Source organism: Heterocephalus glaber, unplaced genomic scaffold (assembly GCF_053883595.1).
Source record: "Heterocephalus glaber isolate CG9 unplaced genomic scaffold, H.glaber_assembly_v1.0 deba00001538, whole genome shotgun sequence".
In the NCBI taxonomy this organism is placed as follows: domain Eukaryota; kingdom Metazoa; phylum Chordata; class Mammalia; order Rodentia; family Bathyergidae; genus Heterocephalus; species Heterocephalus glaber.
The window spans coordinates 29,249,683-29,272,559 of record NW_028258333.1 but is presented as its reverse complement, the minus strand read 5'-3'; the positions used below and the strand labels follow the sequence as shown (position 1 = coordinate 29,272,559).

General features: G+C 40.3%; 2 protein-coding genes and 1 long non-coding RNA gene across 7 annotated transcripts in view; 1 reads left to right on the top strand and 2 right to left on the bottom strand.

Moving 5' to 3' along the window:
* Nim1k (NIM1 serine/threonine protein kinase) overlaps positions 1-10,591 on the bottom strand; it is a 58,283-nt gene extending 47,692 nt beyond the window's left edge. The window contains exon 1 of the mRNA XM_004848563.4: positions 10,466-10,591. The gene's annotated coding sequence lies outside the window, so the exon portion shown is untranslated. The remainder of the gene's footprint in view (positions 1-10,465) is intronic.
* A 94-nt stretch (positions 10,592-10,685) lies between these two features.
* On the top strand, positions 10,686-22,234 carry LOC147824540 (uncharacterized). The gene is made up of 2 exons (XR_015442260.1): positions 10,686-11,024; positions 21,460-22,234. It is a non-coding gene; the product is annotated as an uncharacterized LOC147824540 (long non-coding RNA).
* The window catches only part of Zbtb35 (zinc finger and BTB domain containing 35), a 43,393-nt gene continuing 40,787 nt past the window's right edge, over positions 20,272-22,877 (bottom strand). For all 5 annotated transcript variants that reach the window (XM_087189347.1, XM_087189348.1, XM_087189351.1 and 2 more), the window contains one exon: positions 20,272-22,096. In XM_087189347.1, coding sequence (XP_087045473.1) covers positions 21,410-22,096 — 687 coding nt within the window. In that variant the 3' untranslated portion in view covers positions 20,272-21,409. The remainder of the gene's footprint in view (positions 22,097-22,877) is intronic.

The window sequence follows — 22,877 nt, the reverse complement described above, 5'->3', positions numbered from 1 at the left end:
AAAAAGAAAAAATTTACTCCAAAGAAAATCTGGAAGATCCAAATATTTTCTCTAGCTCAAGGTCACATTTTACATGTTTTGCAAGAGAATAATTTAGAAAATTTTTTCCTTCTCATGAAATTTTTGTGATAAATTTTGTAACATTTTTTTTTCATATCAGGTATTGAACTCAGGACCTTACACTTGCAAGGCATGCTTGGTGCCACTGAGCTAAATCCCCCGCCTGTGATAACTTTTGTGATGTCCAAAAAAATCCACTTTGCTTAATAAATATGAATGGCTGTTTTATTTAGTGCCATGAGTCCCCAGAATGCTCTTATCAAATCAAATCTTAGCACTGTATCTTATATTAGTGTTCATCACAAAGCCATCATGAAAACTTGTGTGATCTTTCCAAAGAAAAGTCTCTGGCATATAAAGTTCATACCTTTCCATTTTTCAGAGTGGCCAGATATTGCTCACACCTTGCCATTATACCTTCCCTTATACGTCCTTCCCAACCAGCTCAGCCCAACTCTTTTGTCTTTCCATGTTTGTTTCTGTTCCCTGTAAACTCAGCACACCTACCACCTGTGCCGCACAACTTGGCTTGCTATTTGCTTATGGTGGTGATCTATTTTATTAATAAGTGCTATTTAGTGAAAGCCTACAATAAAAAGTGGGTCCTTGATAAATAGGGTAAATTAAAAATTTACCATTCAAACCAAACATTTTTGAAAGCAGGATGGGGTATTATTTAGCAATCACACTGGGACACCAGGCATAAACAAGGGCTACCCCGACAATCTGGGACACTTGGGTATGCTGTTAATCTGATAGTCTACCAGCATTAGTGTAGGCTGGTTCATTTGATGTCTTTACAAACTCTCTTCCTCCTCCCCCCCCCTCCTCCTCCTTCTTCTGCCCTTTTCTGATGCAGAGGCTCGAAAGCCCAGTCTCTCTCTTTCCCTCACAAATAAGTGTGGCCAGGAGACATGGTTTTGGCCAATAAGTCTTTCGTGAAGGTTTTCTGAGAATATGTGCATCCCTGTTAAAAGGGCACAGTTGCAGCTAGCATTGCTTCCTTGTCCTTCGTTGTTGTTGTCGGAAGGTGCAGTGCCAGTGAAAGATAACAACATGATATGTGTGACAGCAAAAGGAAGGCTAGCAGAACAGGAAGACAGGAGGAATAAATTAGGACTCGGATGACCCCTAAAACAAAGCTCTCAGTGGCCTGTCCTGACCCCTTCCGAAAGAAAGAGAAAGAAACTTCTGGCTAAGTAAGTAGAAAATTTCTGTTACTTGTAACCAACAGCATTCTTAGAATAATTATTATTATATTCCAACTTACATATACAATATAGTCTTTAATCCTTAGAACAGCCCTAAAAGATACTTCTCGTCATCCTCATTGTGTAGGTGAAGAAACTAAACGTCAGGACTGTTAGTTGTCTGAAGTTGTACAGGCAATGAGCAGCCAAGTTGGATTTCAAGCCCAGGCCTGTCTGACCCGAGTCCATGCCTCCCAGACGCACAGATGCTTCCCCTGATCTTCTGAGGCAGAACTGTGTGTGTCACAGTCAATCCCACTGAGCAAGAACTGCTAGAGAGGAGGAGGATGAAAATAGGTCATTTCTCTGCTGTATCCTTGCCTTCCCCCCAACCCTATGCAATGTGCTCTCTGATTATTCCACTGAAGTCAAGATGAAATGACCAATTTTGAAAGCACCTTCCACTTTACACTTGGTCTAGAAACAGTGTAGATAAGACTAAATCTGTGGCTCCTGGGCTAGGGAGATACATAACCAGATAATTTAAATGTGACAAACAAAAGCTAGAGATAGACACAGAAAGTGTGAGCGCCCCAAAGAGGGAACCTGGAGAGATGAGGCCTGAAGAAATCTACAGGTGTGGTTAAGCAAGGGAAAGATAAGGAACTGGGGAGCAGGGAAATAAAAAGTAAATTATTTTGCATGTTTCTTTCTTTTTTTTTTGGTACCGGGGATCGAACTCAGGTTCTTGCCCTTGCACAGCAGGCGGTGAAACCACTGAGCTAAATCCCCGGCCCAAAAGTAAATTTTTTTGAACCACTGAATTTGACAAAATAGAAAAGGTAAGAAAATCCGTATCTCTGTTCTACAAGAGCTGGTGCTGTTAATTATGTGTGAGGGGTACTTTTGGCTAACCTGGAAGCTCAGAAATGTCTAAAATCATGTAATTTATTAGTCAGAAATGAAATAATCTTCTGTATTTAAATATTAGTATCTGTTCTGATGGGTAATTTTTATCACATAATCTGAAACTGAAGAAAGAGGTGTAAGGCACCCATTTACAACACTTGGTGAATATTCAAGCAGTGAGACAAACAGGCGAAGGCTGCAGTGTAGTGCCTGAGCTCTGCTACAGTGCAACCTTTAACACTTTTGAAGCTTTTTATTCTGTAGATATTACCCGACTCTACTGTTTTAGAGCTTTGGCAAGTCTTTCCTCTTCTTGACAGATGGTGGTCACCATGCTACATACATGGTTTTCTCAAGGCTGCACTGTGCTGTACAGAGAGGAGGACTCTTCAGGAAATCTGAGTGCAGCCCACACAGAACTGTCTCTACACTTTCTGAGTCCATCAATCTAAAACTGCCTACCTAACCCAACTCATCCAAGAGCTTCTCTGGGAAAGGGCTCCCCTGTCTCATGGGGAGATGGTCAATTCTATAGCGTATGTGACAGTGACAGACATAAACCCCAAACTGTGTTCACGTTGCCCATAGTTCTTTTATGAAACACACATCTTCCCTGAGCTGCTCAAAGGCTTGACATTTAAGGCCTGAAAACATTGCTAAGTGTCTGTTTCTGGCCACGCATGACCTGTGTGAATGAAGCAGTTATGACAGTCATGTACTGCAGAAGAGTCAATAGGTCAGATCTCCCAAGAGGAACTGGTGAGATCAAAGTAGTGGGAGACACCTGCACATGGATGCCCTCTCTCTGACTTCCCAGCCTCACCTAATCCCTACCAAAGCATCAGACCCACTTTCCATTTGGCCTCTCCTGTCTGGATAGGGATACTAACAAACTTGATTGTCCCACTGAGTCACACCCTACTTTTTCAATTCTTGTTTGTTTAGTTCTGGATATTGAACCCAGAGTCCTTACACTGAGCTACATCTTCAGCAATTTTTTTTTTTTTTTTGAGACAAGGTCTCACTAAATTGCCCTGGCTGGGCTCGAACTTGCTGTCCTCCTGCCTCAGCCTCTCAGAATGCTGGATTTAAACCATGAACCACCATGGCTGGTCTTGGATTCTAGTTCTTGCCCACTCCTTTCCCATGTTCCTCCACTGATTGTTCACATGATTACTTGTTCATTTTATTGTAGCCCACACTTTTCTGGTGCCATCTCCAGCATGCATTTATTGTTTAGAGAAAGATAGGCTCTGTTGACCTGGGATGGTGGCATGTGCCTGTAATCCTAGCACTCAGGAGGCTGAGGCAAGAGGATCACTTCAAGTGTGAGGCCAGGTAGTGCTGCACAGTGAATTCAAGGCCATTCTGAACTACACATCGAGGCCCTGTCTCAAAAAGGTTTTTTTTAATTAAAAAAAAAAGGCTCTGTCTTAGCTATTCAAGAGTCTCTCACTTTCATGAAGCAAAGCATCCAGAAGGAAGAGTTGACTTCCTAGTCAAGTCACTGTTGGGAGCAATGGTACATAATTTTAGGGAAAAATCATTTGATTAGGCCTAGTTCTCCTGCCTACAGGCCAGCAATGGCATTTTGAGATATGATTCCATTTCGGCCACCAGTCACAACTGAGACCTCAGGAATCCCCTGATGCTGTGATGCTCCAGGGCAAGACCACACCTGTGGGAGACATCCTGGGAGGAACCAAATCTTTATCTGCATAGTTCCTCATTGATCTAGGAATTCCGCCACTCCCATTATCTGGTACATTTGTTTCTCCTTATGTACTGAATAAAAGGTGCAGCAAGCTGGGGGGGGCGGGGGGGGGGGTTGCCTTTGCCTCCCAGAGCAGCACTGATCAGGCCCAAAGCTCAGCTTCTTCTGGAAGTCTCATTTTTTCTACCTTTCCTGTATAGTAAGTTAATTCACCTTGTGCTGCTGTGGCTCACAGGAGACTAGGACTTACTGTAGACGTTCTAGTAACGTCCCCTTTCCCTGTTCCCTACAAGTCACTACTATTTACTGAGAAGCTAATTCATAAACTGTGTTAAGATTGATAAAGAAAATAAATATAGAATATCAAAGTCAATAACATGAAAAACAGGCTCAATATATGAAGTTAAATGGAAAAAGCAACACATAAAACTGTATGTACAATATTCCCTTCCTTTTGGTTTGTTTTTACCAAAAAAAAAAAGCAACCATTTGAAATGTTAACCATGGTAATCTAACTGGAATTATCAATGAGATTAGAGGTAGAATTACAGGTGACTCCTACGGGTTATTATTTACTTCTGTATTTTTGACAATAATACTGTTAACAATAACATTTATTGGGTTAGAGCTTTGTATGAATTAATTTATTTGATTCTCACAACAACCCAGAAGGTAGATCCTACTTTATGCCCAAGAAAGTTGAGGCATGATGAGGTTAAAAAATTTGCCCAAGATTACTGCTATAGTTTAGACCTACAATGCTCATTAAAGGCTCAAATGTTAAAGGCTTATTTCTCAGAGAGATGCATTTGGGAGGTGGTAGAGAACTTTAAGAGATGAGAGCTACTAGGAGGTCTTCCAGTAATTTAGGGATATTAGGACACGAGCTCCTTCTTTCTCCTTTTCACTTTCTGGTCATGCAGAGAGCAATCTTCCTCCACCATTTGTTGCTGCCTCATCACAGGACCACAGCAATGGAACCAACTAAACCTCTGCTGAAACCACCAAAACTGCATGTCAAAATAAACCTTTACTCTTTATAACTTGATTATCCTAGGTATTTTGTTACAGTAATATAAAGCTAACAATCACATAGTAGGCAGATCATGGCCAGAATCAAACCCAGCAAGCTGGTTCCAGAATTAAGGACAATTTCACTGACTACTACTTGCTGCCTCTCAAATACATATGTGGGATCATAACTCTGTAATCATAAAACTCCCCTACCCCCAACTGTGATTGAATGTGAGTAAATAGATGAAGAAGCTTGTTAGTCCCGGACACTAGATAAGATCTGTATCAGCCATAAGGTCCCAAAGTAAATTACTCAACTCTTTGTTCGAAACTGATGTTCCGGACACCGCTAAATATAGAACAATCTACAAACATCTGCTGACCATCAGTACGTGTCAGCTGACCACTAACCTTTGTTCCTCTTCTGTAAATTTTGCTTGTTAAATTCTCCTGCAACCCCCTATAAAAAGAGCCTCGGACTCTGAGCTAGTCGTCTCTCTAAGCTACTTTGCTTTGGGAGTGCTGTCTGGCCAGACTAAGGTCTCTTTTACTTTCCAACTTGTCCAGTGTGTTCCTTCCCGGGTGTTCTTCGCTGCAGTCAGCTCCTCGGAGTGTTTGGTACACATATGTTTATATGTGTTATATAAACCATGTTAATAATAGTTTAAAATAAAGTATAATATTTATTTATTTAGAAAGAAAAAAAGAATTTAGAAAAAGAGAGATGTAAGCCAAGATAACCAAGGAGAGAGAGGAGGCAAGGAGAAAGAAAAAATGTTTCAGAAGGAGTTAGGGAGGGCTGGAGGTGTAGCTCAGTGAAAGAACACTTGGTTAGCATGCCAGAGGCCCTGGGTTTGATCCTCAGCACCTAAAAATAAAGTCAGGGGAGATGTTGTGTTCCTTCTCAGCAGCTGTGTGACCTATACTTTATAGCTCTAGATTTGTTTTCTCTGCTCTAAAATGAAAGGTTCTACAGAAATATTTACTACAGAATGCTAACAGTTGGTATAAAAGCTCACATAATATGCATGATCATTTCTGGCTTGGCTATTATGTAATTAATCAACAGTAAATTTGTTGCCCTCATGCTTTGATTTATGTTTTACAACCAGTATGTTTCATAAAGCAAATTCTCATGATTCTTATATGAAAGAGAGTAGAGATAATTTTCTTTAAAGTCAAAAAAGTGATGAAAAACGGAGTCAGAATTCCAAATGGTTTGGAAGCATGCCTGATTCCAAAGGTCAGCAACCAAGTCATTCAAACTTAAAAGTCCTCAGTTGATGCAATCAGTAATAATCAACTCATGGGATGGACAAGTAACCAATAAAATGGATCAATTTTCCAAATATGTCTTTCTGGGCAGGCATATACCCATAATTCCAGCACTTAGGAGGCTGAGGCAGGAGAATGGTTGAGTTCAAGGCCAGCCTGAACTGCATAGCGAGATCCTGTCTCAAAAAACCAAAACTAAACCAATCAAACCAACCAAACAAAATATGTCTATCTATGAGTCCCCAGAAGTTAAGCTCATGAATTTTTAGGTTGAAAAGCCCCACTAGGCAAATGAACATGATCATAAACATGACCCCCTCCTTTGGTGAAATTTCAGAAAGCAGTAAGAGAACCCTACAAAGTTCTAGAGACAAAAAAATTGATTTCCTGCTGGGGATTTAGCTTAGTGGTTGTGTTGCCTGCCTTGCAAGGCAGTTCGATCCCGAGTTCGATTCCCGGTACCCCCCCCCCCAAAAAAATAGATTTCTTACAGTTAAAAATCAGAATTGTCACTGAACTTTTCATTGACACTAGAAGTTAGAAAACAATAAGTTAATGACTTCAGGAATTTGCAGGAATTAATTTCCAGCTAGAATCCTATACCCAGGTAAAGCATCAAGTGAGTATGAGAATAAAATAAAGATATTTTTAGAGCTGAGCATGCTGGTGCCCTCACAGGAGGCTGAGGCAGAAGATCACTGTGAGTTCGAAGCCAGTTGGGCCACATAGTGAGTTCAAAGCCAGCCTGCATTACAGAGCAGAACTGTCTCAAAAAAAATCCCCCCAAAAACCCAAAGATATTTTCAGGCATATGGAATACCAAAAATTTACTTCCAACAATCCTTTCTCAAGAAGCAAGTTTGAGGTTAGCCTGAGCTACACAGTGAGTTCAAGGTCAGCCTAAATAACAAAGTGAGACACTGTCTCAAAAGAAGTCCCCCTCAAAAAAAGTTGTAATTATACAATCAAATGTATCTATAAATTATCTCAACTAAATGATCCCAAGAAATAGAGATGTAGAAAATTCAATGGTGGCCTCAGAAAAGGTTTGGGAACAGCTAGCTCTGTTGACCTGGAGACAGATGGGGGAGCTGCTGTCTCTCAGGCAGGTTCTCAGAGAACCTAGGGGTTCTCTAATGAGTCACCGGACTTTGCTTAGCAGGGTACCTAGAGCTTGCTGGAAAAGTGTGAATATTCTCCTGGAGGATGAAGATGAAGAGTGATACTCTTTTTAGATTCCTGTTCTGCAACTTGGTTTTCTTTTTTTTTTTTTTTAATTTATTTTTATTTATTTTATTTTTTTTAAGTGGGAAGATATTTATTGATAGGAAAGCTCCTGAAGGCCGGGAGGGGTCCCAAGTGGGTAGCCCTTGATTTTTCTTCTGTGTACCTCTGTACTTAACATTTTCCTTTTTACTGTCTTTATTCTGTTTTCTATTCACTTGAGATTCTTTTTCCCTACAGTTTTCTTTTTCTATTTTATTTATTTATTTATTTATTTATTTATTTATTTATTTATTTTTGGTACCAGGGATCGAACTCAGGACCTTGCGCTTTTGAGGCAGACATGGTTCTTTTTCTATTTTAATTCTTTCCACCAGCCCCAGCCTATCTCTCTTCTCACCTTGATTTTCTCGAAGTCTTGGTTGATACTCATGTTTATAGACCTGGAAGGTACTTTTGATTTTTGTCTCTTACTTGTCCAAGTGGTTAGTTGAAATCATTTGTCTTTTGAATAAAATGTGCCCATCAGTAAGACTGGATATTTCTCAGGATGCTATATAATAAGTGGCTGAGCTAACCTTGAAGTTGTTGAAAGTAATTGAAGAATTATGATGTGCTTAATTCATGTTGTTGACTATTATCTTCATAAATAAATCGAACCTTTTCTTCTCTTGAAATTTATAACTTCAATTCCAGATAATTATTTTTATAATAACAATAAGAAATGACAAGACATAGATTCAATGTCTTTTCAACAACTGAAAATCAGCCAGTTAAAGCTCTTTAATTCTAGAGAAATACAGTGATTAGATTCACAGAATGAAATTGGATTTAAAGATATATTTGGATTTTAGATTTCTCAAAATGGAACTATGCATGTGGGTGAAAACATGAACTTACTATCATAAAATATTTGCTTTTCTTCTTTTAAGACTCTAAGTTTGGGGGCTTTTAAATTTTCCAATCATGTTATCAATGTGTAAAAATGGTTTATAGGATTCAAAACTCAGGAACTGTGGATGTATAAATAATTACAATTCTTTAAAGGGACCAACATTTGCTGATGAAAGTGTTTGAAATAGTATTACTGTTTATCCCAAATTAAGCATTATTGACTAAAAAGCTGAGACTAAACAAGAATATAAAGGGCTATCTGTAGTTAATACTGAGAAATTTAGATTTCATACAAACCTACTTTATTTTAAATGCAGTTTGGTTACTAGAGAAAAATCACATACCACAAACCAAATATCCAAACCACATTTTTTCTTAACACAGAAGGAGGTCTCTCTGAAGGTTTTTCCAGGCTTACCACTTAACAGTGGGCAAGCCAAAAATAAACTCATGAGGGCTTTCCTGAGCAAATTCAACAGCACACCAAACACCAGCCCAAGGAGCAGGGGCTCAGCTTTCCCTGCAGTGTGCTCTCCTAGGACCTCCCATCCACACTCCCCCATCTCCTAATTAGAAAGCTCATTAGGATTCCAAATGTAAATGCTAAATGGAGAAGGAGATCTGGTTCCAGGCCAGGATTATTTGAACATGAAACACTGTCCAAATTAGTGCACTGTGTGTAGAAAAAGAGCTGGGGTTCCATGACTGTTTGGGCCATTTGACTTGCTGGAGGGCAGGGTTTCCTCTCATTTGTCAGAGAGAAGAGATCTGTTGTACAAATTGCAAACTTCGAAGACAAAATAATTTTTAAAAAATCATGCCTCGAGGTTCGAATACAAGTATCTTTTTACAAATTCAATTATCACTATGGTGACATGAGGAGAAGCAAGAAGTTCTTCACAAGAACAGTTGCTGGTCCCAGCTAGGCAGCCTCAATTGTGCAGGGCGACTTCTGCAGTTACCATGGCAACCAAAATTGGAAGGGCTTTTGCAACACTAACAGAAACCGTCTTTTGAAGCGCTTCTATGAATCATATTGAATACTGATGATGCAAGCTTATGTGATACATATTTTTTGAAAACCAAATTACCATAAACAAGTATTTGTTTAGGATTCCCATCTGAAATCTTAACTCGGAACACAATCCCCCCCACCCCCCATCTCCCGTTTATGTTTCTCTTTTAGATTCGTGCGGCCTGGAGTGCAAATGCGGTTTAATTTCCAAACGTGTCTGAATTACACGGGTGAGAGCTCAGAGTGTGATTCATTCGCTCTTATTTTGAAACGGGATGAGGAGCGAGGTGGGGGAGGGTGGTCTAACAGAGAGCCCTCTTGTCTACGAAACTGGACGAAGAAAACAGGAGTGGGGAGTAGAGGAGGAGAAAGAAGGAGGGAAGGAAAAAAGGAGGAAGAGTGCAGAAGGCTGCACCTAGGCTGCCCCGCTGAGGGGGAAGAGCTCCTTCATCTACCGCCGTGACCTGTCCATCTGCCCCATGTGTCCAGCGCGGATGCTGGTCGAAACCGGCGTTTTAAAGATTCTATTGAGATCCTTCCCTGGGTGGCATCGCGAGTCGTCCAGCTCCTAACACTGCTGGGAAGGGTGTTCGGGAAGAGACGCGGCTTTTCTGTACTTTGCGCAGAGGAAGCATCTTTATCGGGGGAGCGTCGCGGTGTGGGGTACGGTGGGAGGTGTCCCTGGCCAGGCCCACAGGCGGGAGCTGTGCTTTCCCGCATCGCCGGCCCGGCCAGCGCCGTGGGAGGTCACCGGGTCCTCAGCCCTCCTCACCAACTCACACCTTTGAGCTGGCTCCCTGGGCTTCTTTCCAGCGCCCCGGCGTGCACACTGCAGGGCTGGGCTGCACCCTGGGCTCACGCGTGGGCGCGCACACGCCCGGCTGTCCGCCCCACGCAGGGTGACACACGCACACAGGCCCGGGCCGGGCGCAGGACGGGGCACACGCGCGGGAGCCTCGTCTGGCGCGGATCGGGCCGCGGGCCGCCCCGAGGAACGCCTAACCTTTTCCCGACGCCGCTTCGCTGACACCCCGGACAGAACTGTCTCCCTTTCGTCCTGGGGCCCCGCGAGGAGGACACCCCTCCCCAGCCACCCGGGTCTGAAGGTTGGCGGAGCGAGGCGGACGGGCCAGGGGCGCCGGGCGGCGAGCCCTGCACCCCTGCGCTTACCTCGGGCTGCGCGGCGGGCAGGCGGCGGGCTGGCGCGGGGTCCCGGGGCGCCGGCGTCAGGTCGCGCCCCAAGCTCGCGGAGCTGTCAGGGGCGGCCGGCCCCACCTACGCTGCGCGGGCAGACCCCGCCCGCTGGCCTCGGCCCTCTGCCGCTGGAAACCTGGCTCCCCGTAGCGTTTCCCGAAAGACCAATCCGGAGCAGGGGGCTGGCCTGGGGGAGGGGGAGAGGAGGCCCGGGGGCGCCGGGACCGGGGTCCGGACCTGGAAGGCCGGTTGCTATGGCAGCCAGGAGGAAAGGGCGGAGGAGGGAGTGCGGCGCGGGGACACCCACTGCGGAGTCTCGGGGAGGGGATTCGGGCCTTCGGAGAGAGGATCCCTCCTAGGGCGTGGATGGGAAGCAGCGACACAGCCGAAAGAGGGTTGACACAGCTCAGATCAGCCTTGCGCTGAGCCACTCAGCTCTTGAACGACGCTTTCTGTGTCTTCGGAGACCGAGACCCGTCAGCAATTCTCCCAACAGAACGGGGATTTTCAGCAGAGCACCGTGACAGCTCCTCGGGTGAGTCTGGCAGGGTTTCGGCTCTGCAGAAAGAAGTGCTAATGTCACCCTCTGCCTGGATCCCTCCCTTGCACGCATCAGGCCGGGTTCTCATGACTCCCTAATCTGTCTCCTCATAGTTTTGACAGACTAAGGGTAGATGCCAAATATTATTTTGCCAGTTTACTGATAAGGAAGCCAAGTCAGTGGATTGAAATGTAGAGCTGGGAATGGAATTCACAGAACACAAAAGTTTAAGCCCTTCATTTTCCAGAAGAGGAAGCTGAGTGCAAAGAGGTCAGTTAACTTAGCAAGAGTCACACAGCTGGAGGCAGAGCCAGGACAAAACACCTTACATGGCTGTTCTGTGATCACTCTTTCCACCTCATGCAATCCTGTTTTCATGATTGCCAGGGCAATATTTACAGGAACAAAAGTGCTGATGAGAAAACCCAAGTCTAAAATCCTTTTATGGTAGAAATTAAGGAACCCAAAGATCCTTCTTTTGCTGTCTGCCAGGCACTGTAATAAATATTTTTATGAAGAGTATCTGCCCAAATTCTCACAATAACCTATGAATGGGCTCCTATTTTGGTCGATGAAGAAACTGAGACCCGAGTGGGTACATGACTTGCTAAATGTTACATAGCTGTAGATGTTGGTGCTGAGACTCAGACTCAGACAGTGTGACTCACTTTCTTCACATCTCTGCAGCGTTTTTATGTGATGATTGAAGAGGTTAGGAACAGGCAGAGCAAGAAACAAAACCTTGGACAGCTCCATGCAATGGCGTTTGGCAGGAGGAAAAGAACCTGAAATGATGGCTTCCTTGGCTTATGAGAGTGGTCATTTATTTGTGTAGGCTAGGAGTACTATATGAGAAACAATTGTCTATGAAGGGAAAGAAAAGAGGATGTTCATTTAAAAAGAATAGTCTTAGCCAAGTGTAGTGGCGTGCATTGTAATCCCAGCACTTGGAATATTGCTGAGAGTTCAAGGCCGGCCTAGGCTACAAAGTGAGGTCAAGACCAGTCTGGAATACATAGCAAGATCCCATCTCAACAAATAAACAAACAAAAAAGAATAATTTTAGCTGGCCATGGCGGCACATTCTTGTAATCCCAGCACTTCGGGAGGCTGTGGCAGGAGGATCACAAGTTGTAGCCCAGCCTGTACAAGTTAGCGAGAACCTGTATCAAAATAAAAACTGAAAAAAAAAGAAATAAAAACTGAAAAAAGGGCTGGGGATGGCATTCAGTATGAAAGTCCTAGGCTCAATCCCCAATACCAGTAAATAAATAAATATCTTTAAAATAGCATATGCCATCAGTCTATGTTTAAGGCAATAACAGGGCAAAACGTTGCCTATTATTTAAAAATATGAAGGATTCCTTGAATCCCACCACATGACAATACACTGGATAAAACTTTGTAAGAAAATGCCTAGTAACCAAATGCAACTCCCAACCGGGACCAAGTCTGTGTGCACAGGCTCTCACATTGTGCCCCCACAGAGAAAGGACAATTTCAAACTGCATTAGAAGTCACTTCTGCATTTGCCAGATTTCACTCCAGGAACCCTCGGAACTCCCATTTCTCTGTATCCATGATGCCAGAGCCAGCTTCTTTCAAGTCAGAACCTTTCCTTCATGCCTGCTCTGCCCTGGAGCCCTGGGACTCCCTAGCACAGAAGACTGTACCAAATCCTGTTCACTGGGGAAAGTGCTAATTTTCTCCTACAAGGGGCTTTGTCAATAGGCTAATTGGAATGTAACAATATAGAAGTTAAAAATTCTTGCTTTCTTTCAGGTGTGGTAGTGCACACCTGTAATCCCAGCTACTCTAGAGACAGAGACAGGAGGATCAAAAGTTTGAAGGCAGCTTGGGCTACATAGCAAGACCCTGTCTCAAAAAACAAAAAGTTTCAGGCCGGGATTACTTGGGTTTAATGTCAGAAAAATATCTCGCAAAAGAATTTATGACACTGTAGACCTATAAGACAGTGTAGATAAGTCCATGACTATTGGAAAGCTCATTAACATGCATTTTTCTAAACCTTACACCTCCATATACATACTTAAATACCAGATGACTTTATACAGAAGGTACTTGGTCTTGCTTTGAAAAATAGCAACAAGGACCAGTGATGTAGCTCAGTGGTGCTGCCACCTGCTTTGCAAGCACAAGGTCCTGAGTTTGATCCCTAGCACCAAAAAAAAAAAAAAAAAAAAAAAAAAAGGTACAGAATTTAAAAATAGCAACAACAAAAAAGAAAAAACAAAAAAAACAGTGACAGTGGTTAAAAGTTTAGACTTTTGAGTCTACATCTTGATTTCTAGCTCTGCTATTTATTACCTGTATGACATTCTTGATGTCAAGCATCTTTTAGGTTCAGTTTTCTTATCTGTAATCTGGGAGTTGTTATGTGAATTAATGATATGAAGCTTCTGGTAAATGGTAAAGAAATTTTCCTAACCTGGACTCAATAATTTTGGGATGGCTCGCTCCTTAGAAGGATTCCCTGCTGAAAATGTGTTAAAATATGCTCTTTTCATCACAAATGTCTAATTATTTGGGACCCAGACATGATCAAAATGTTCTCTGCCAAGTTTATACACTTAGTGCTAGTCAAGGGAACAAACAGACAGAAATTGTACTTATTTTCTGGTCATTAAGTCACCTGGTACACTTCCTGCCTACTGAATGTGAACCTGGACCATTCATGAGGAGTCAGTCCCCAACCCCCAGTATTCCTTCCTCTTTTCTCACGTAGGGATATTTGACAAATCTTAGAAGAGGATGCAGACCAAACTTTTCTAAAGACTACATTGGTATACAGTTGAGTCTACAACTCAAAATGGCATAACCTATCCCAGGATATTTTGATTTCTTTGTCTTGTTTAGGATCTGAGTGCTATCTAAATCTGAGAACTCATGTCTTTCAACAATTCAGAAATATTTTCAGACAATTTTTTTTTTTTTTGGTACCAGGGATCGAACTTGGGTCCTTGCACTTGTGCAGCAGGCGGCGAAACCACTGAGCTAAATCCCGGCTCTCAGACAATGTCTTTGAGAAGGACCTTGTGTTAGATTGTGCTGCTGTAACAAATTTTCATAGCCTGGGAGTTGCAAAAAACAAATATTTACTTACCATAGTTCTGCAGCTGGAAGTCTGAAATGAGGGTGCCAATATGGTCAGAGCCTCTTAACGGTTTGCAGACTGCAAACTTTTCTTTGTATCTTCATATGGCAGAGGGCAGAGCAAAAGAACTTGCTGGAATCTCTTATAATGGCATTAAGTCTATTCATTAGATTAGATGTACTCATGTACTATCACCCAAAGGCCTTACCTCCTGATATGATCAATCGCATTGGGAATTAGGATTTTAACATATAAATGGGGGGGGTTTAACATTTAGTGCATAACAGACCTCTCAAGTTTTACCTTTTAGTAACTCCTGTTGGACATCACGTGTGTCCAATCTTCTCATCTTACCATGTGTTATCTCATGTTTTATAGATTCTTACCTTCTGTGCCACATTCTAGGCAACTGCTTCAGATCTATCTTCCATTTTGTGAATTCCCTCAGCAGGGGGCCAACTGATAGTTTAAAATGGAATCATTTATTTGCAACTGATATTTATCAAAATCCCATTTTCCTTAACTTTATAGGAACCTTTTAAGAATACTTCTGATGTTGAAGAAACATTTATTTGAGCCAAGAGGCAGATGTATCACAAGTTTGAGCCCAGCCTGGGTAACTTAGGGAGACTCTGTCTCAAAACAAAACAAAAAGGGTTGGGGATGTAGCTTAGTGTGAAGGCCTTGGGTTTGATCCCCAGTGCAACACACATACACACACACACACACACACACACACACACACACACACGAAGGTAGAAAGAAAAGAAGGGAGAGAGGAAGGGAGGGAAGAAGGAAAAAAGCCACAGTAATTTTCATTTTAAGGTTTTAAATTGCTGAAATTTTCACTGTAGTAGGAACTATACTCCAAACTTTAATTGATCAGGAAGCCAAGTATAGCAATTAGTGTGATACTTTCTTACACATGGCACTCATGTACTATTAACAATTAGACAATGAATAGCTGAAGGCTCTGAGTCCACTGATACTTAGCAAAATTACCTATTATGAAGTTCTTAAAAAACAGATTTGAATAGAATTACCTTTGATTTTAGTCTTTAATAAGCATTATTTCATTTGACTAGGGTCCTGGACCCATATTGTTCTCCTTAGTATTTCTTAGCTGTATCAAAAATTACAGGGCTTAGATAACTACTGTCACACAAGACACAAGTACTGTTCTAATACAGCTAGCCTACCAGGACCCAAACCAGTTAATTATCAACTATTCTCCTACATGAATATATACATTGATACTTGCTTCTCAGCAGTTATTAGTTAGCGTGTTGTGTCTAAGTATATTTGAGTTATCAGAGGGAGTAAAACTATTCCTAGTCAATTATTCTGATTATTTGGTTCTTTAAATGTCTTCTTTTTCTCTTAACATTTGTCTTTGTGACATTTTTATCTCAAAAACATAGTTACCTACTGAAGATCAGAATGTTCTTGATATTAAAAACCCAGAATTTATCTTAGTCCATTTATCACAATGTAAGGCCAATGTTGACAACTGGTGACAAAGAAGATACATCTGTAGTAGCACCTATAAAAAAAAAAGAGAAGAGGCCCTCCAAAAGGGCTAGAAATGTAGCTCATTTGGTAAAGCACTTACCTACTATGCATGAGGTCCTGCGTCCAATCACCACACAGGCTTCTTTGAAGTAGGTGGTCAGTTATTCTCAGGACTAATAGCATCAGTATTACCCGAGAACTTATTCGGAGTGCAATTTCCTGGGCCCTAACCCAGAACAACTAAATCAGACAGTCTGGGTGTGGAGTTCAGCAAGGTGCTTTAACAAGATTGTGATGCCTGCAAAGTTTGAGAACCACTGCTTACATGGTCTAAGTCCATCTGTTTGCTGCTCAAAAGCCAATACTCCCAAGACAGAACAAAATCAGATTTATACAAGGGCTGGAAGAAGGGGGCAACTATTGTCTCCACAAAAAGAGACCATTTTGGAGAATTCAGGTACACAAAGGGTTTAGGGAGGGAAAGAAGGTACAGTGAACAAGAGGCCCGAAGACCTGTACTGGGGTACCAGGCATGAATTTTTTTTCTTTGGCTGAACATTGCAATCAGCTTTGACTTCCTGTTCTTTAGGCAAACATTACTTTTGTAAAGTTAAACATCATCTTATACACTCTCTTTTAATCTGAAGGTCAGATGTTCTTGGTTCTGAAATCTAAAGATTGTAAAATATAATGAATATTTAAAATTTAAAAACCCTTATTACAGTAAAGACACATTGCCAAGAATGAAAGGTGTGTTTGAAGTGAGGGAGAAGTATTTTGAGTGGAACTAAAGGCAATATCTTTTACTGTAATAAATATAAACATTCACCATATTTTTAAATTGTAATCATTCAGGTGTAGCTTTTCTTTAGAATTTAGAATGCCAGGCAAATAAATGGAGGGGAAGCCTGAAAAAGACAACTCTCAGAAGAACAGCACTATTACACAATGTGCTGCAGCCTCAGGGAAAGATAAAAGGTGATTTGCTGCAGATCTTGCCAGCTTTTTGGACCTTATTTCTTCCATTCCCAATACCATCAAGTGCTGGTATAATTCCAAAAAGAAAATTAGTGTCTATCTTACGCTTTGTGCAATCCAATGTTGTCAACTACAAAGAGATCTTATAGAGAGGCAATCCTATTTTAGTGGTCAGGAGTGGGTCTGTGTTCAAATGTTGGTTCAATTCATAAAAGAATCATACCACAGTGATATATGCGCACCCATGTTTATAATGGCAGTTTCTAATAGCTAAAACTTGGAAACAGCCCAATTTGCCCATCAACTGGAGACTGGATAAAGCTGGGGTTTTTTAATAAAATAAAGTACTACTCAGCCATAAAGAATGAGAAACTAGAGACATCTGGAGCTAAGTGGATGCACATTGAGGCCATACTCTTAAGTGAAATAAATAGGACACACATGTGTAAATACTGAAGTTTCTCTGGTGTAAAAAACTAAAAGTGCAAATAAGAATCAAAATGTATAACTGATATCATGAAATAGGAAGAAAACGTCTAAAGGAGCAGGGAAAGTGGGAGGGGTAGGGGACAGGAAAGAAGGGAAAAGAAAAAATATGAGAAAAGGAAAACATGGAAACAAAGTCTTTGTAAATAGGGAAGGGTGGAGGGGGTGAAGGGAGGGCAGGGGAATGGGGAAAAAATAAGAACCAAGATACTCATGTAATGGTACAAGTTCCCCATGATGAATGTAACTATATTGCATACCTAAAATGTACCAATAAACTTAATGGAAAAAAAAAAAGTTGGTTCATCAGTTGTTCCTCATCATTTGTCCTCCATTTATGAAAGCTAATATACTAACTTCTTGAGTAAACTGAGATAAGTGCGCAGTATGAAGGTGATTCATGAATGATAACCATTATGTTTGAAATTTTTTCCAGGCTACAGTTTGGTAGAAATATCAAGGTAGCGATTGCTTCAGCTGAATAATTATGTCATGTTAGGTTATAGGAAAGACAAAGAGAAAAAGATCAAATTTACAAGCTGCCTTCCTACTTACCAAGTAGAAAGGAATGATGAAATAAAATATAGGACACAGAGTAGGATTTAAGATACCCTGCTCAGACTATATGATGACGACCAGTTCTGTATTTATGGTTCTAAAGCAATACATTTCCAGGGCTCCAACTACAAAGGGTCTTTTTTTTGGTACCAGGGATCGTACTTGGGTCCTTGCGCTTGCGCATCAGGCGGCTAAATCCACTGAGCTAAATCCCCAGCCCTATAAAGGGTCATTTTAATTGGTGGTGGTGGTGAGGGTCTGAGAGTGAAATTACTTGTTTCTCATTTGATTCCTTTATGACAAATATTAAGAGCTCCAGGATTTAGCGTACATCTTCCTCTTCAGATGCAATTAATGGAAAGGTTAGTGTTAAAATGTCAAAGCTATTAATTTTTTCCAACAAAGGCAGGGTAAACTTTCCAAGTCAAGCATTTACTTAACATTTTGGATGTCAGTTATAAAACAGTATTTTCGTGCAAACACCTTTAATGCCCATTTAAAATAATCAACCCACATTAAAGTGGAGATTTCGACTAAAATCCACTTAAATGTTGAAGATTTTTACATTTAGCTCTTACTGTCCTAAGTTTGTTGACTTAAGTCCTAAAATCTAATTCCTACTTGTAGTGGGAGCAGCAGCATTCAAATTTCCAAGAAAATATTCTTACATTCAATAGTATCTATTCTGTTTAATATTTTTCTGCCTTTGAAATTTACTGATATTAGGGTTTATTTTCCTTTGCATGAGTGATAGTATGGTATAATAAAAATACATAATTGGTTTATTGTCACTGATTCCTAGCAGAGCTCCTAAAACCTTTGGAATTTCCTGATAGTAATGTCTTATTATTCTTAACAAGCTCCTTTTGGCCTTACTGACAGGAGGCCCCTAGATAGCTTTAAGACAAGGTTGTATTATCACAGGAACCAACCAAGATGCCTGCAACTATGAGGCCCATTCTAAGACCTCTGGCGGAGAGCAGAGGGGCGGTAAATTGAGTTCAGTTACTAAAACAGACTGCTATATTATTAAACTTCCACTAAGAAAGTTTACAAGCTGGTCAATAGCATGCTGGGAGAGCCAGGTGCGGTGGCGCACACCTGTAATCCCAGCACTTGGGAGGTTGAGGCAGGAGGATTGCCCTGAGTTTAAGAGGCCAGCCTAAACTAATATGAGACCCTGTCTCAAAACAACAAAAAACATTCTGGGAGGGCAGTGAACCAGGAAAAGAATATAGAAGCACTGACCTACTTACTCTACACCCTCACCTTACTTATGCATCTTTTCCATTTGATTATTCTTAAATTATACTCTCTTTAATAAAACTGCAATTGTTAAGAATTATGCTTTCTTGAGTTATTCTGGGACATTACCAAACTTGGGGATTATGGGAACCCCAAATTTGTAGTTGGCTGAACGTTAGTGTTGATAGCCATCTGTGGCTGTGCCTGAAGTGTGAAGAGTTTGGCAGTCCTGTGCACTTAACCTCTGAGGGTCTACCAATTCTGGGGAGCATTAGAATTGAATTGTTGAATACCCAACTTATAAGACTTAATACCTTAAAACCTAAGTAGGAATAAAGTTAGAAAATAGTATGGGAACAAATAACCCATAAATATCTCATTTAGCAGTTGGAGCAGACAGATATACATCAGTTTTAAAAATGTTTATGATAATAATATATATACAAAATTTTGCAAACCACAGTGTTTTTCAAACCAGTGGCTTATAAGTAGGTCAATTTCTCCTCCTTTTCCAATCAAATTCACTGGCATTCTGAGCATACTGATAGTCTTATAGTACCTTTTGGGAAAAGGAAAATAAGCTCCATCTACTCCTTAAAACTGCCTTAACTTTGCCAAACATAAAAGCTCAAATGGTAATTTTAATACTCTGATGTGCCTTTGCTCCTGATCCTCATAGTCAGACATCTTCAAAGAGGATTATGTTTAAAAATAAACCTTGTCTCATACCTTGGCTTAAGGGAAGACATGAGCTATTTTCAGCATTAAAAATTCACTGTATACTAGCTGTCAATTTACATGTTTGAGATCACTGTCTGCTAAGGGCTGTTTAAAAACAAAAAGCTGTAACAGGCACAGACATCCTAAGGCAAATAAAATTCAATGTGATTTAATTTTATTAGTATTTTCTAACTTTAAAGAAAAAATAGAAATGAGTTTTGCAGTAGGTGCTTAACTGCCAAATAACAGTGTTCATACTCTACTTTGTTTGTAAAATAAAAGCACATCTTATTCCTGACTACTGTGACTGCTCCAATTATGTAAATCCATTTCAGTGTATTTCATAAATGTGCTACCATTCGACATCAAGATTACCAAAGGGGGTTAGCTGAACTGATCTTTTAACACACAAATAAGTGAAGCAAATATTCACTGAAGTAAACTGCCTCAACTGCACCCACCATCTGAAAATTAAAACACTAAGTTCTTGTTTTGAGCTGAATTTGGGGGTTGGAGGTGTGTATTAAGAATTTTATGCCTCAAAAGATGCAAATGTTAACATTATGCAAAAAAAGTAAGAACTCTCTTGTAACAACTTCCACACTAATTAAAAAAGAGCCATGAACACATAATTTTAAGGTTTACTTTAAAAATGTAAACATCTCCCAATATTTAATAGGTAAAGAAAATAGCATATTAATTTTATGTGGTTGTTATATTTTATTTTCCAAATAATACTGATTAAAAATATTTACACACCTACTTTTAAGTCCACAGTTTAGCACTCGTATTTGTATGGCTTTAAGAGTTATAGCACAAGATCTTTACATTAAGGATTGGGGGAAAAATTCAAAACAAAGCCTGATATATACACATCTTTCTCTGTACTTTATTTTAAATACATTAATTTTTAAATGATGGTCATCTTTTTTTCATCTGGTGGTAAAATATTAGTGCAACTTTTCTTCAAAATAAAGTTTACCACAGATGTAAATGAAATTTTCCCAATTGAAAATGGTCCTTCAGCTGTCGTTAAATAAAATTTTTCAACCTAACTTAAATGGAAAAGAACTGGTGGTTATCATTATAAGCAAAAATATGAAGTACTTACACCATCATCTACATTGCTTCCTCCAACACACTAGGAAGAACCAGAGATGCTTTATAGAAGTTTAGTTGCTTTTGAAAAGGCACATGGGTGTGAATTTTTTTTTTAACATTCTAGACATTGTGTCACCACCACTCTGTTTCTGTGCAGAGATGGCATCTGTGACTAACTGGGGTAGACATAATGTTGTTCAAGCTAAAGAAAGTCAGAGCCAAAATTGAACTGCACAGTAACAATGCACTCTTCTTCATGCAGGCTTGAGTTTCCTATATATTCAATTCTCATGCATTAGAATACATAAAGTAGGCTGTATTCTAATGATTTTACAATATGGAAAAAATTTAAAGAAGGACATCACCTGGGGAACAGAAGAGGGAGAACCTTTACCACAATGAAAATAGATACATTCGTACCCAACAATATAAGAAGAATATAATCCATTTAAGTTTCTAGAAATATACTTCCCTTCATGAGAAAGACCCCTCCTCTGTGATATTATCTGGGGGGAGGGTCATCAGTTTGTTTCCATAGAAAATAGTTCAGCACAACAGGAAATAGTTTGACTTTGGTCCACGTGTCTGTTAGCTTAAGGACAGTCACACTGCCCTTAGTTCAAAACCCAACATGTAAATTTAAAAATAACATTCATCTGTTATTTCATTCTAAAACTGGCATAACTGTTCTGTCCTCATTCTCTGTCTTTTCAGCTTGGGAATCCACTGTCAGTTTGCTGTTTAAACCTTCAGCACCTTCATGATCTTCCCTGGCAACCTCAGCACCATCTGCTTGGCTAGGTTCTCTTTCCTCTTGGCTCATGATTTCAGGGGCCACGTGATCCAAGTCTGCTTCTAGAAGCTCAGTTTGTACTTCCACTGGCATTTGATTTACCCGTTCAACATGCAGCTCCTCCACATGTACTTCAGTGCCTTCTTCAGTCTGAATTCGACCCACTTCTAGATAGCTCACTTGGACCTGCTCTGGAAGCGCACTAATATGTGAATCATGTGCTTGGCCATCCTGGAGCAGATCTGGATGGACCTGTTCCACAGTCACTTGTGCTGAATCCACCTGAACCTGAAGCAATGGTAACATATGCACCTTCCCAACCTGTTCTATAATAGTCATTGATGTCACTGGTTCAGTTTGCACACGTGTTTCTACTGAAAGGACTTCTTCAGTTACTAGACGCTCTGAAATATTGTGAGATTCATCCAGATGCCTCCTGAATTCATTTCCTTGCATAAACCACAAATCACACAGAGTGCAATGGTTGGGTTTATCTCCGGTGTGTATTACCAAGTGATCTTTGAATTGGTCCCAGCTATTAAACACACTGTTACAGACCTGAAATAACCAAATGTATGTTATCAATACTAAAATTCAAACTGAAGAAAATATGAATACATTTGTTCTCTGTAATATACTGATACTAAACTGAAGACCATTCTGAAATTGTATTACAGTATAATCTAGTCCAAACCATTTCGTATTTCTTTGGTTCATTTGCTCTTTTAGCTGATATACCAAACTTGATCTTTTTTTTTTTTGTGGAACCGGGGATTGAACTCAAGACCTTGTGCTTGCGAGGCAGCCATAGCGCCACTGAGCTAAATCCCCAGCCTCCTTCATAAACCAAACTTAAAAACACTCTGGGAAACACTTCAATATTGCCCTCATAATTTAAGTATCATATAAATTCTTAAACTATAAAGTAACTATACTGTAATTTCTCCCATAATTTCAACATTTAGAACCATTACATTACAGTATTTGGTATAAAAACAGCAATCGTAGAAGCTAGTCTGCCTCCCTGTGCTCCCAAATTTCAATGATTGCTCTATGGTTAAGAATAGTCACAGTTCAGAATACCTAGTATTTAGGACATAATTTTTATTGACATTGGTGCCATCTAGGGTTGAAGACAAACTACTCTCCCTTGTAAAATTAACATAATGGCTTTACTATCAATTCTTTCCAAATGATCAGCTCCTTACTTGGTCTTTAGATTTGTAGGTGTTTCTTGACTTAAAATGGAGTTGTATCTTGGTATAATTAGTTTGAAACATCATAGGTCAAAACTGTACCTAATAAACCTAACCTACCAGACAGCAAAACAGTATACTAA